The 15,135-nt window shown below is 44.8% G+C and overlaps 1 protein-coding gene across 1 annotated transcript in view; it reads right to left on the reverse strand.

Moving 5' to 3' along the window:
• Nucleotides 1–2,047: 2,047 nt before the first annotated feature.
• Dnajc13 (DnaJ heat shock protein family (Hsp40) member C13) overlaps nucleotides 2,048–15,135 on the reverse strand; it is a 131,469-nt gene continuing 118,381 nt past the window's right edge. The window contains exons 52-56 of the mRNA XM_038321823.2: nucleotides 14,887–15,066; nucleotides 14,501–14,641; nucleotides 12,482–12,625; nucleotides 8,272–8,371; nucleotides 2,048–2,902 (exon numbers count right to left, since the gene is read on the reverse strand). Of these exons, the coding sequence (XP_038177751.1) occupies nucleotides 2,796–2,902; nucleotides 8,272–8,371; nucleotides 12,482–12,625; nucleotides 14,501–14,641; nucleotides 14,887–15,066 (672 nt within the window). The 3' untranslated portion in view covers nucleotides 2,048–2,795. The remainder of the gene's footprint in view (nucleotides 2,903–8,271; nucleotides 8,372–12,481; nucleotides 12,626–14,500; nucleotides 14,642–14,886; nucleotides 15,067–15,135) is intronic.

Genomic DNA, 15,135 nt, shown 5'->3' on the forward strand with positions numbered 1-15,135 from the left:
ACCGATGTGTTTAGTTCTGTAATTTTCCATTTAGTATTTCTTGGTCACAAGTGATTCCAAGTGATTGCAATCGTAGATAAGGTGGATCTGACTACTTTCCAAAGGGCCAAACATACCCTTCCCAAACTCAACACAGTCACGTTCCAACTTTTCTTTTTTTCCTTCTAAGTGCTAGTTCCCAAATGTTATCAATGTCGTTTCTTGTTTTACACATATAAGTGACTTAGATGCGAAGGGTCCTGGAATTTGATTCGACTAGTGAAAATCCTCACATTCAGAGTGATGTCTCCGACTGACCCAGGCTAGTGTTCTTGCACTGCTGCTCTGGAGGGCTGTTCACTAGTGGTGTGTCTGGTGAGTGCTGTCCTCTCTGCAAAATACACCCCCCCAAAGTACACCAATAAATATTTTTTCTTAATTTTTTCAACTTTGTGTTTTTACCCCTCCCCCAGAACCTGCTAGATCCCCCATCTACCTACCCAACTTTTTCTCTTTCAAAAAAAAAGAAAAATCAAAACCACAAAAACAAAATTAAAATAAAAAGGAAAAGACAAATTAGAACAAAACATGCCCCAAACAAACAAAAACATCCACAAAAATACTACTAAGTTTTGTGTGTGGGCCCCATTGGAGAAAACTGAAAACTTACAAGTGGGTATCAATTGCGGAAAACTTCTTGGTTAGGGGTGACATCCTGTGCCTGGAACCCCATCTGACTGGAATGTGTGTAGGCCTTGTGTGTGTTGCCAGTCTCTGAGTTCATATGTGCATCTGTCCTGTTGTCTGGAAGACACCATCACCTCTAGCTCTTAGAATCTTTTTCCTCCCCTTTCATGTAGATCCCTGATGGGAAGGGTTTGAAAGGACTGAGTTCTCCAAAGCCTCTTACTCACTGCACATTGGCCAGTTATGGGTCTCTGTGTTAATTTCTATCCACTGCAAGAAGTAGCTTCTTGGATGAGGGCTGAGGGAGGCACTGATCTATGGTATGGCATTAGGATTCATTTTATTGATATGTTCCTTTAGCAGAATAGTATTCCCCTGGATACCATAACCTATCTAGCCTCAGGGTCTTGGCCACTTTAATAGTGTCAGACATGGGTTCCATCTCATGGGGTGGGTTCTTTTTTTTTTTTTTTTTTAAAAAAAGATTTATTTATTTATTATGTATACAACATTCCTTCCCTGTATGCTTGCATGCCAGAAGAGGGCACCAGATCTCATTATAGATGGTTGTGAGCCACCATGTAGTTGCTGGGAATTGAACTCAGGACCTCTGGAAGAGCAGTCAGTGCTCTTAACCTCTGAGCCATCTCTCCAGCCCCTGGGGTGGGTTCTTAAATCAAGCAAGATTGTTTGGTTACTCTTGTAACATTTGTGCCATCACTGAGCCGGTATATCTTGCATGTAGGTCTCAGTTGCAGGTTCCAGGGTTGGTAGCTGGGTAACACTGATGATCACCTTTCTCCTCCAGTAGTGTGCAGATTACCTTCTAGTACTATGAACGTTAGTGAGGGTGAAGCTTCTAGTTTGCCACCAACTCAACTTCTCCATGTTTGTTGGGCATTATCAGGTTGTGGAGAACAACCAATAGCCTGTGATGTTTGGGGGTTTCTATGCGGCTCCTTTAGCCAACAACTCAACAAGATGTAACCTAGCCCATTACTGACACTGGAGGTTTTACTTGGTGGAATAAAATAAATAAAAGTTGTGGCTTTCTCTCCCCTATTACTTGTTGACTCCATTTAGTGTCCTACCATCTGTCTGTCTGTCTGTCTATCATCTATCTGTCTGTCTGTCTGTCTATCTGTCTATCATCTATCTGTCTGTCTGTCTGTCTGTCTATCTATCTATCTCTATCTATCGGAAGCAAAAAGAGCAGTGGTTCTCAACCTGTGCGCTGCTTTCTGTTTCTGGTTAGGAATGAGCAGTGGTGGACACAGCTATGCATTGAGTTTGAGGGGGTGAGCCTGCCTCTGACTGCTCCATCTCCCTCAGAAGTGAACACAGAGGTTTCCAAAGGGTAAAATCACAGAACAAACATATCTCATTAACAAAGCAGTCAATTCCCTTTATTTTTAAAATTTTATGTACACATATGAATGATCTGTATAATGTACATTCAATATAGAAAGCTTTATATATTTGATAATGTATAGAACATTTCACAATTACACTAATCTCTTACATAACATCTTGACATCCATTTTTAGTTTAAATTTTTTGCACAAGCTCCTTGTCGTTCAGTTTGGTGAAGCCTGTCTACACACCGATGTGCACCGAGCTCTCGGAGAATTAAGGACTGAGGATCTTGTCACAGGTGAAGGGACAGAAACCTAGTGTCTGATGATGGAGGAAGACGGCCATAGAGATTCGGTGCAGTGAAGGGACGTGCCCTTTCTTAGGGACAAGATTTAGCCCAATGTCTGTAGACTGCAGCTTAACTCCACAGTCACAGTAATTAAAAAAAAAAAAAAGAAAAACGTTATAAAAACTAGGAGGAAAGTTTGTCTTTTTGATTCACAGTCTTGTAAACAGATAAAAAGGAACAAAATGTGCTTACATACACCAAGAAAAAGAAATTCTTGTGTACCCATGGATGCTGACCCAGAATGCTTTCTCAAAACGCGATATGTCAGAATTACTGACTCTTTTCCTAAATAAAAATATATTTATAGAAAAAGGAATAACACTGTCATGAAACCAGGAGAAAGGCAGCAAGAGTCTGTCTCAACATGTTGGCTGGAGGAATGTGGATGCAGCACTGGCCTTTCAGCATTTATTGTCTGAGTGTTTCAAGTTTGATAGCCAAGGTCTCCTGCCTCGTGGTCTACAGGAGGCGGAAGGTTAGACATGGCTGATGAGGATGTACCTGCAGTAAGGTAGCCAGCAACTCCAGGTCCTGCAAGAGAAAAAGCAAAGAAAACATTTTCTACATAAGTCAGGCGAACACAGGGTCCAACGTGCAGTAAAGCACCGGGAAACTCTGAAAACGATATGGGTAAGTGCCTACAATGGCAGTGACACAGCACTATGTTCATGGTTTGCTTTATTATATGACACAATCAAAAATTCGAAATTCATGCAGTAACACTGGTGTAGAAACAGGGAGTTTTCCCTATTTTCACACCAGGGAAGTTCAATCTTACAAAAAAAAAAAAAAAAATCCAGGATACTTGAGTTATGTTACACGGAAAAATGAGAACAACGAAGGACATGGTCTCCCCACCCGATCAGCCCATCTCAAGGTGATGCATGACTGGACTCTCGACAAAAGCAGCTTCTGAGAACACTCCAGTTAGCCTGCGCTCACGTGGTGCAGGAGGAAGGCTTGAACACCCATTTCACAGTTGGAGAGTGCTCCATGGAAGACATCAGCATTTTAGTCCAGTCTCATGTGTCCTGTGACTGTCAGCAGTCCTAGGAGCACATGGCTTTGGCCTCTGGAGTTGACTTGGAGCACCATGGACATCTGCTTATATACCTCAGAAGCATCATACAATGGAACAAGCGCTTGCAAGAGGAAATGGCGTAGCACTGCACAGGGGCAGCGCTTAGCTGAGGAAACATGGCCAATGTGTACACTGGAGGGTTAGGATGGGAAAGGCAGTGCGAGCAGCATGCATGGAGCAAAAGGTTTCTCTACCTGCTTCAGAGAGCTACACAGAAGTTAGCAAGCTGCCTGGCAGAGCGGTTCTAAAGCCCACTCCTGAGGTGAAGGGGGCTGCTGCCAGTTAGAAGGGAAGGAGAGACACCTGGGGGAAAAAAGAAATGTAAGCAGCAAGGGAGTCGTGAGGAAGTACACACAGCAGGGCAATTGGATGCAGGGTAAGGCAACAGGACAGATGGTGGCCAGGCCGTCACTCACTTCCGTCTCACTTCTCACCATCTGAGTTCATGGGAAATAGCGGTCACACACTGCACATGTGCTGACTCTGCCAGAATGAGCTGGGACTAAAGTTAACCAGTGCCTGGGCACCTGGAGCCATGTACTTTAACACTTACAAAAAGGATTTTTCCCTTCTTAGGTCTTTGGGGTCTACTCCATCAACTCTCACCTTCTGCTAACATCAAACCAGGAAGAAGACGACCAAACAAATCAGTCCATCAGTGCAGCTCAGAGCCAAAGTACCACACTGCTCTCCACTTTAAGCAGAAATACCGTTACCACAGGACTACCAGATAGGTCTAGATGACAAAAACACAAACACTACAGAGGGGTGTGGCTCCTAACAATTCAGACTGGGGCTCTGAGAGTCAGATTTGTCACCTCACAGGCCTCTGAGCATGCCTGTGGGGGCTGTCTCAGTTATGTTAGCTAAGGTGGAAGACCTGTCTACTGTGAGTGGCATCATTCCCTCCACACGTGATCAGGGATCACAGAAAATGGAGACAGGAGGTGAGCGCTAGCACGCACACACTCATCTCCTTGTTGATGGTGGATATGGTGTGACCAGGTGGCTTCAGGCTCCTGCTGCCTTTGACTTCTATACCATGATGGCTGTGCCTGGAACAGCTAAAATAAACCTCTCCTCCTTTCAGTTGCTTCTGTCAGGGTATTTTACCATGGTGAGAGGAAGAGAGACTAAGACATAAGTTCAATTTGATTCATATCAAAGTAGGAGGTTATAAGGTTACTACATATGAAAGCAGGGAACACTGATGTCACTGGGGAATCCTGGGCTAACTCACGAGGGTGATGGGGTGATTGCTATTCTCAGGGCACCAATGTAATGGTTTAGATAAAAGTGGCAGCCAGGTCTCACCACCTGGGGCCTCTGTGGGTCCCAGGCAGGTAGGAGGCGGTGGGTGAGAGATGGATAGCCACCATGCAGAGAAAGAGAGAGGGAGAAAGGGGGGGAGGGCGGGGAGGGAGGGAGGGATGAAGGGAGGGAGTAAGGGAAGAGGGAGTGCACTCAGGTTGGAGGAGGTGGGATATCCACTTCCCTCCACAGAAGGGGAGGGGTTAGGAGAGGGCAGGGCTTGTCTCTTAAAGGGACAGAGTACCCAGGTGACAGACCAGGCTAGCAAATCATTAACAGTGATAAGACACAGGGACACTTGCTGATCATCATAGTCATACAAACAAAATCTTCACAGCTGCACACAACGGCTTCATAAGCTTAACTATATTGCACAGGATATGAGACATTGAGAGATGTGAAGGGCATTCTGAACTGAAAAAAAAAATTGGAACTTCTAGACCAAAAAGTTGTGAAATGATGAGCTTATAATGAAGCCTAATTCTAAACCCATCATTTGTCTCCGCAGGGAAAGTAAACTGAGTTTTATCAAGTCTGGGATGCTCGCCCACTTTTTGGGCCTCTGGGTTTTGTTAAGAATTCATTAGGCTGCCCTGGGCTGAAGAGCTGCCTGCATCTCATAACCAGCCCTGTTTCCTCCAGGGATAAGTGGGGAAGGTGCAGAGGTTCCAGGGCACAGGGGAACATTATCAAATTGTGCCAGATTTCAGAGGAATACAGAAATGAACAGGGACCCACTGAGGACACACTTGTCACAGAAAGCTCTTTATCTCTGACTGCAGCCCCTAAAAGCACCGATTCTGCCTCATGTCACTGCTGCATTCTTTTACTATTGATTTCCTAGGTGAAATAACTTGAAAAATTCCTACTACAAAAATGAATTTTAGAGGCTCTGAGCCAACTGGCACCTAGCAGTTCTTGAATCTAACAAAAAGCCTAAGTAACAAGGCTCAGCCGACACACACTGTGTATCTACTTCACGGGATAACTCTAGCAGAGGCGCTTTTAAAGAAACAGGCCCCACAGACTAAAACCAGCATGCCATGAGAGGATCTTTGGAAATGGGTGGTCCTGTCTTATTATCAATCCTAATTAATCCTACTTAGGACTTTCACTTCTTCATCTTGAGCACGTAACCAACTGGAATTTGCTAAGCAGTCGGGAGAAGAAAAATCTACCTTTACCTGCAGCTTACTTTGAGGTAATACTTTCTCCTCAGAAACTTTTATTTCCTGTCTTTTAAATGATATCCACGTATAACTGCCAAACACACTTAAACACTTCAGTTAGGAGGGAGGCTGGGTGTGTATTCTCACAGTACCTTAGTCTACTCGTGAACCAGAGAAGAGCTTGGTACAGTCTGTATCATATGAAGATTGGGTTTTCATTAAATTCCAATTAAATACAACATACACCAAAAAGTGTCTGGCAGCCTGGGCACTGAGGAAGCATTCCCTCAACTGCAGGGGAACTCAGAAGTGGAGCCTCTGTGAAGCACAGGTTCAAGGTCCTTTCAAAGGAGTAGAGTAAAATCAGCGAGAAAAATCCTCCGAACTAACAGAGAACATTCTGGCCTGAGAAGTGCCAGGAACAGATCTAAGGCAAGTGTGGCTCACAGCCCATCCTGTCCAATACAGAGCTGCTTGCATACACTGCACAGAAGTTCCAGCCCTTTCCAAGGGAGGGATGGGATGTTTCACCATTGCTACTTGGCCGCACCTGTCCAGACATCTGCCAATTTGTTTGAGGTTTCATCCATCCCAGGGATACAGATGAAAGAAAAGGCGCAGACAAGACACATCTTCCTTCCTGCACACCCCTCCACACTTCCAGTATCATACTAGGAAACAGAGGTGCTGGTGAGCAGCATAGTAATTAGGGACCTGGGATGGGTGAGGCCAATGGGAACTCCATTTGATCTAATCACAGAGTCCCCGCTAGAGCAGAGGTGTCAGGAACACCTTGATGAAAGTTGAGTACACGGGGGACAGAAGCATCACGTGAAGCCACTGAAGAGCTGCTCTTGACCTGCACAGCACCAGTCCTGCAACTACTTTATTCTTCGCTACGACAACTAAGCCCCATTCTTCTACTGTGCCGTACTTATATCAAAAATAATGCATGAAAACATGGCCTGTCAAGCAGGAGAGATGGCTCAGAGGTTAAGAGCACTGGCTGCTCTTCCAGAGGTCCTGAGTTCAATTCCTAGTACCTGCATGGTGGCTCACAACCATCCATAATGAGATTTGGTGCCGTCTTCTGGCCTGCAGGCATACATGCCAGTAGAACACTGTATACACAATAAATAAATCTAAGAAAGAAAGAAAGAAAGGAAGGAAGGAAGGAAGGAAGAAAGGAAGGAAGGAAGGAAGGAAGGAAGGAAGGAAGGAAGGAAATGTGGCCCGTTACCTTTCAGAAACACTGAGGGGGCTTTTGGTGGGCACAAATACACTCCTATATAGATAGTTAGTTTTACCTGAGAGAGGGAGGTGTGGGCAGACCAAAGCCACATTCTACCTCTCTCCACAGAAAACAGGAGGACACAAGTGACAGGCCCAACAGCAGAGTCAGATGCAGACAGATTCAGTAGTATGAGCAGTGGCTGGTGCTAGAGTGACACAGGAGCCACAGGAAGGGGAAGCAGTAGTGTCATGACCAAGCTGAAAATTGAAAGCAGGGCAGCTGTTCTCCGAATCCTTTGGATTTGAAAATTCGAGAATCAAGTCAGTATGATTCTTACAGCCTTCTCTGAGAGCAATCAGGACTATTAAAACAATGGATCTGTCTGTCTGGGGAGTACTGGCTGTTAACATTGTTCTCTTTATCTCTGTCATCTCTGGCTAGAAGATCATGTGGGGCTGCTATCTATTCACATGCTACTGTTTCAGGCAGGCACCAAGAGTGGCTTCCTATTCACAAGGCTAAATCCATGGTGAAGATCTTCAGAAGAGGTGGAGTGCCTTGCCTATCGTAAAGCAACTGAATGCTGCCGCTTCTCAGACCAAAGCCAACCATGACCTTAAACTACCATGCAGCTGTGTGTCAAATGAACACGTCCTGAGCATCGTGAGCCCTTGGCGGTCTTATTTCTAACAGCACTGGCATATCTTCCTCATGGGAAAGATACTCAGCAAAACTATACTGCAAACTTGTAAGAAAAAACTCTGTACACAATTATTTCTATGAAGTCTCACTCTGTTGAGACAGAATGGGCACCAGGCTACCTTGTTTCTGACACATTTCTTTTCCCACATTCAAGTTAAACACTACGCACAGACATACCGCACATCTAAGCTAGCTGCTGCTAACATATCGGATGAAAACTAGGCTACGTGTAGCTTTCGTCATAAACATCCAACACCACACGCTGCCCAAGGTTGAGACAGATATTTATGACATGCTCACAGCACCCCCAAAAATGGTAGCCAGATGCCTAAGTGATGAGAGGAATGCTATTTTAAGTCAGGGCAGGAAGAGGGCCTGCCAGGCACCTTAGGGTCTGACTTACCTGTGAGGTATCCTGCTGTTTGAGAGTCAGAAATGAATAAGTCATGTTTCTGGTCTTTGAAGGCACTCCAGACTGAAGAGCGGGAGAGGATTTCATTCACCTGGGGAAGTAAAGCAACCCCTACTTAGCATGATTGTGTAAAGAACTAGTCGTGGGAAGACTGAACCAGACAGGAAAAACAACTTCTGAAGTCAGAAGGCCACTGGGGAAGGACCAGGAACTGGCCGACATCACACACACATGATCCTGGGCACTGTGCTGGGCACACCTCACTGAACCAGACCTAGGAAGGGTTGGGGAAGATGCTGGAAACTGGAGTTACAACTTTAAATCAGCCTTTCAAAGGATGTGCTGCTCTTGTGAGGAGATCATGAACAACACACACACATAAGAAACTAAGTGAACAGACAAAACATCAGAGTATCACATGTAAAATACAACAGAACTACTGTGTCCATGTGTACTAGACTGAGATGGGAGATGAAAATGTGCAGACCCGGAGGACACAATTCAGAGAATCCTGAGTCTCTAAGTCGGATGGAAAGCTCACAGGTGGTTGTGTGCTGAAGCAGAGCTCTTCATGGACCAGGGTGGCTCCATTCCAGCCTGGGCAGCAGCAGTAGTGAACGAGGAGTTGAGCCGGGGATGGAAGAGCTCTGGTTTTAGGAGGTATTATTCTTTTCCCCCTTCTTTGGGAGTAGAGGGTGGGTGTCGGGGCCACTTGGCTAATTTCATCCCTAGAAATGCTAATGAAGGTGGAGGGGAAGGTCCACAGGGAAGGCACATGGAGTATCTGCCAGCTGTTCAGAACACCCAGAGCCATACCAGTAAATGACTGCAGCAACATATGTGACCTGTCTTCTTTAGCATTGTTTTAAATGATTCAAATACTGAGAGAAAGTCAGTGGCATCAAAATTGTTTCTTTTCTTGAAACACAGAAGCCTAATTTCACTGTGGGAAAGTTTAATAAAGTATATTTAAGCACAAAATTAACATTTGCACACAGAAATGACCCAAACCTCCACTGAATGGATGAATGGACAAACTGTAGCAATTATACACACAATGGAAAATTTAAACATACAAAGAAATGAAAACATTTAATACACCCACAACATGGGTCAATCTCAATGCTAAAACGAAATCTGTGTAGCAGACAGACCCACACGCTGGACACAGTGGCGGCAGGGCTGTGGAAAGAGTAAATTAGCAGCCACAGGGGCAATGTGCTCGGGAGCTAGGCAGGGTGAGATTATCACAACGGTGCTAAGGTGAGAAAGGTCAATTCGTTGTTCACTATAGTTAACTTCATTTTCTGTTTGATGGTTAGTATTATCAACTTGAAAGACTCTAGCAGCTTTCAACCTGTGGGGTTCGGCCACTGTAAAACACATACTTCTGATGATCCTAGGAACGGAGACACTGCTGCTTAGCAAAACTACCATTATGAAGCAGCAACAAGAATAAATTTAATGGTTAGGGGTTCCTAAGACCATTGGAAATCTGTGTTTTCTGATGGCTATGACCCCATTGAGGACCACTGACCTAGACTAACCTGGTTATGACTGAGGAGCACTGTCTAAATTGCCTGAAATAAGGCAGGAAGATCTGCTCTGAGCATGCGGATCTCAGACCTCTGGAAATGGCTTGCAGGAGGAATCTGAAAGAGTTGGGAGGTTTGGTCTAGAAAACCCTTAACTCTTGAAAAGAGAGCATAATGGGATGTTCTGGCAGGAGACTGGAAGACAAGAACTTAGGTATAGTTGGCGCCTGGCTCTTGAGCTTTCTGGGGGAGAACAAGGACTCTCTCAGGAACTGGGCTAGAGGGCATCTGTGTGATTTTGGCCCAATTCTGTCCATATACTCAGAACTTGGGTGAAGTGTAGTTTAGTTTAAAGATAACGGTCTAATTTGTATGGCACAGGAAACTCCAAAGCCAGGAGAACATTCAGGCTGATGCTAAAGAAGTTAGCACCACTGAACAGAAATTTCCCATGCCGTACTGGGACAACACTCTACTCCCCAGAGGTCTATGCTGTGAAGAACCAGAACCATTTAGAAGAAGGGAACCTACACTAAAGAGGTTTCCTGTTCCTTAAAAACAACTGTCTGGAAGTGTTTCCTTAGTCTCAAAACACAGAGGCTGATACAGCTATGTTCCTGGGGCTGGGACCCTCCCGAGCTGGCGGCAGCACCTGGGAACATCATCTACATAGTACTGGTTTTTAACACACGAAAGAGACAAGATTTATGGAAGTCACAGGGCACCTGAAGCCAGACAAGGCCTTTAGGTGGGAGTCCTTACAGAGCACCTGGGAGCCTATGAGAGCAGTACCTAAGTCTCAGTGGAGCTCCTGGACCCATGGGAAAGCTGTAGGTATAGAGGGCGGGGCTACATAAGCTCTCTGAAGCGCAGCACATCATATGACAAGCCTCAGAGGCTGCAACAGAGCTGAGCTTTAGTACTCGTTATACTAGAAATGTTACCTTGCTTTGGCCTGATTGCTCTCTTTTGTGACTTATGCATATAACTTGCTTCTAATTTTATAGAAACGCACAGGGAGAGCCTTTAGAATTTCCAAGTGTTAAAACTGTTGATGACCATGGGACTTTAAAAAGTTGGACTGAGTGTGTTTCATGTAATATCATGGTCATGAATCTCCAAGGATAAGTGGCGGATGGTTATGGCTTAAAAAATGAAGTGTCTGCATGGCAAGTTGGCAAGGGCTGGAGTTTAAATGGTTGGTGTCAACTGTCGACTTGACAGACTCAAGAACAACCTGGGGATAGCTCCTGGGCAAGCCCATGGAGAACTGCCTGGAATGCCTCAACTGCCGGGGAAGACCTGTTCCCTGGTGTGGCGCTATCCCCTAGTGGGACCCTGGACGCCAAGGGGAAAAGGTCATTGAGCAGCAGCAGATAGTTCTCACTCTGTGCTTTGACTGTGAATGTGGTGTGCCCAGCTGCTTTAAGTTCATGCCACCCTGATTCTCAGCCACGATGGACCTGGTCTGTGAGCCAGAATACTCCACTCCTGACACCCTGACTCCTGACCATGATGCACCTTGAACTGTGAGCCAGAGTAGTTTGTCACAGCAACAGGAAAAGAAACTGACTCGCTATACAGACGTCACTTCAATGAAGAAAACAGGTGGCCAGGTGGTGGTGGTGCATGCCTTTAATTCCAGCACTTGGGAGGCAGAGGCAGGAGGATCTCAGTGACTTCGAGGCCAGCCTGGTCTACAGAGTGAGTTCCAGGATAGTCAGTACTGTTACACAGATAAAGCCTGTCTTGAACCCCTCCCCCCCCCCCCCGCCCCCCAAACCCAAACCAAACCAAAACGCTTTAGAAGCAACAAAAACAGGGAGGCTGGAGAGATGCTCAGTGCCTTCTGCTGAGCTTTGCCAACCTGAATTCAATCTTCAGGACCTATACAGTGTAAGGAGAGAAAAGACTCCTGCAAATTATCAAATGACCTCCACACGAGTTTTGGCATGTATGCACTTATGCATACATGCGCGCGCGCGCGCGCACACACACACACACACCACACACACACCACACATACCCCTTGTTAAAATGAAATAAATTAAAAGCTAAGATGAAAAGTAGATCCCTTAAGAGGTCTGAAATCAAGCCAGGCGGTGGTGGCGCACACCTTTAATCCCAGGCAGAGGCAGGCGGATCTCTGTGAGTTCAAGACCAGCCTGGTCTACAAGAGCTAGCTCCAGGACAGGCTCTAAAGCTGCAGAGAAACCCTGTCTCGAAAAACCAAAAAATAAAAAATTTAAAAAAAAAAAGGTCTGAAATCAGTGTATGTGCACTTGAAACACATTACTGCACAGCCACTCTGCAAAGGGAAAAGAAACTAGCACTTTTCAAGCACTAATAATAACTTAAAAATGATGTTCAGATCTTTTCAATGGTATCTGATTCTATACTAAGTGTTCCAAATTCATCTACACTAAGACTTTTACTGGTTTTCTTCTTGAAAATAGAGAACATACTGTTACTACGCAGAAAAAGAACCCCTGCATGCATGTTGGACACAAGCTTGTGCTTCTTCTGCAGCCGTGAAGCAATTATGCGAACACTGGCCACACTGGTTTGAGGACTCAAATACAGGTTCCCAGATCATCCACAGCCAAGACCCTGACTTTGAACATACTTCTTAGTAGGGAACACAAGGGTGCTTCTTACAGACTCACCTGTTCTCCGTACTGCAGACTTCGAGTCATTGCCTTGAGAGCTTTAACAATCTGGGCCTTAGTAGCGGCAGGACTGTCTATGTTTTCAAGGCCTATGCCTTCAAGCAACTTTAAGAGGTATGGGACCAACTCTGCTTTCAGAGCCTAGAATAAAGCAAACACTTAGATGATCACAATGAAGAAGTTATACACCAGCTACTGAAGATGTAATTTCACCACCAGGATCTTATCTACAGTAAGTAAGACAACCTGTTCTGAGCATTTCAATGCAGATACAGATTTTTATTTTAGTATCAAACGGAAACAGCATTCTTATATAAAGTGATTTTGATTCAGTTCTACCAACCATTCTAAATGCTATGCGTCAATTATGTAATCTTCCTAACACTGAGTGAAGATACACTTATTATTTCAGATAAGAAAATCAGTGCCTAAGGAAAAAGAAACAAGTGTACACCACAGAGCTGGGCATAATGGAACCTGCATCTGGACCCAGTAGGGACAGAACCAAGCTCTGAGCCACTGCGACATGGCTGCCACGCTAAAGGTGTCACTCTAATAGGCAGCAGCCTTCAAGGACTTGGCTGCCTTTTGCATCTTCCTACAACACCACTCTCTGCAGTCATCACTTAGTTAGCAACCTGAAAGAGCTAAATAACATGCTATCACTTCCACAGAATCCAGGGAGGTGTGTACACCCTGTCCACCTAACAACTTAGTGAGATGAACCTGATGTTAGAGTCACTTCAGATGAAACATCAACTGTCAGGCTGGGACACAGAGCCACCAGCAGGAGATTCACAACCTCCTCTATACCCACTCTGTACCTCTGTTTACTGAGGGTGGAGGGCTGGGTGAAGAAGAAGCTGAAGGGAGAGGTCAGGAGAAGCAGATGTAGGGATTTGTCTTCAGTTTATAGACAGCCAGATGTCACTTTGTCATCTAGCAAGTTTGCCACCAAAAACTTTGAAGATGAAAGGTAACTGAGAAGTTTTCTTTTATTTTTATATTTTTTATGGGATACAAAGTAATGAATGTGATGGTGTATCTGATGGCTTTAAAGAAAATGGGAGTGGCACTATTAGGAGGTGTGGCTTTGCTGGAGTAGGTGTGGCCTTGTCAAAGGAAGTATGTTACCATGGGGGGTGGGTTTTTAAGTTTCCTATGCACAAGCTACACTCAGCGTGATACAGTTCACTTCCTGTTGATGTGAATCAAGATGTAGGACTCTCAGTTCCTTCTCTAGCACTATGTCTGCCTGCACACCACCCACTATGATAAAAACAGATTAAATCTCCAAACTGTAAGCTAGTCCCAATTTAAATGTTTTCCTTTATAAGAGTTGCTGTGGTCACAGTGTCTCTCCACAACAATACAAACACTAAGGCAATGTAAAATATTAAGCTAATGAACAAAATTATGGCTTCCAGTATCTTTTATAATGAGGGCATTTAAACTTATTCTTATATGTGCACATGGCTTCAGTCACCACAGTGCAACAGACACACAAACTAAAGCTTTCCACCCATTTCCCACCCTGGCCTCTAGTAACTAAACAGTCTTTGTTTCCAGAAGCACGGCCACAAAGGTGAGGTTACGTGGTATTTACACCCAGAACAAGAAAACTCACTTTTGCCTGAGTTTACTTTTTCCTTTCAGTGTCTGTGTACACACTAATATCTACCAAGTCTGATTTCTACTAGTTGAGTGGTCTCTATGAGAAGAATAAAATCTCACATGACTCTAAAGAAACTAGAAATGAACACAGCCCAAAGTAACTTTTAGAAAGAAGTTAAGGATGACTGCAGAGAGAGGGGGAGAAGGAAGGGGAGGGGAGGGGAAGGGAGGGGAAGGGAGGGGAAGGGAGGGGAGGGGAGGGGAGGGGAGGGGAGGGGAGAAGAGAGGAAAGCTGGTGAGACTTTAACTTCAGGACACTCACAAAGCACTAAGACCACAACCACAGAGCACCTGTCTGGCCTGTCTGCTTTCTTGAAACAGTGCTCATGGAGAGTCACTTACCTGTGCCACTAATTCATTCTGTTCTTTCTGGAACATTCGATTAATTGCTTCACAGGCCAGACCAATAGTATCCGCTCGCTTTTTCATTCCATTCATCAGTGGGCCAATGGTCTCCAAAGATGCCATGGCTCGAACACACAGCTGAGAGCCCAAAAACAAGGACAGTTGTAGAGCAGAATGTTATACACAGTAAGGTAAGTTCCACAGTAATAAAATGCAATTTAAAATCCACTTTTCTGTTTAAGAGAGAATAAGTTCCATCTCTACTAATCACTGAAACTGATAGATAAAGGCACACAGGAGACAGGGACTGACACTCCGAAGTGTCGTCAAGTGGACACAGATAAAACTCTGGAGTTCTGGGCTCCTGAAAAATTTATTAATACCTCATTGTCAGACAGGGCGTGAACAACACGAATAGCACTCTTGGGAATGGCATTGTTCCTGTGATTCATCGCCTGGAGAACTTTGGGAAGATGTCCCAACGGTGGGACTTGATCTGCCAGCTGAGGCTGTGCATTGAAGAGACAAACTGTGGCCATCGTCAGGGTTTCCAGAGTCTCTCCCTGGGAAGAACAAATAAAATACCAGGCCAAATAAACCACAAAGCACTTAAAAAAACTCTTAAATAGACT

This window comes from Arvicola amphibius, chromosome 3 (assembly GCF_903992535.2).
Source record: "Arvicola amphibius chromosome 3, mArvAmp1.2, whole genome shotgun sequence".
In the NCBI taxonomy this organism is placed as follows: Eukaryota; Metazoa; Chordata; class Mammalia; order Rodentia; family Cricetidae; genus Arvicola; species Arvicola amphibius.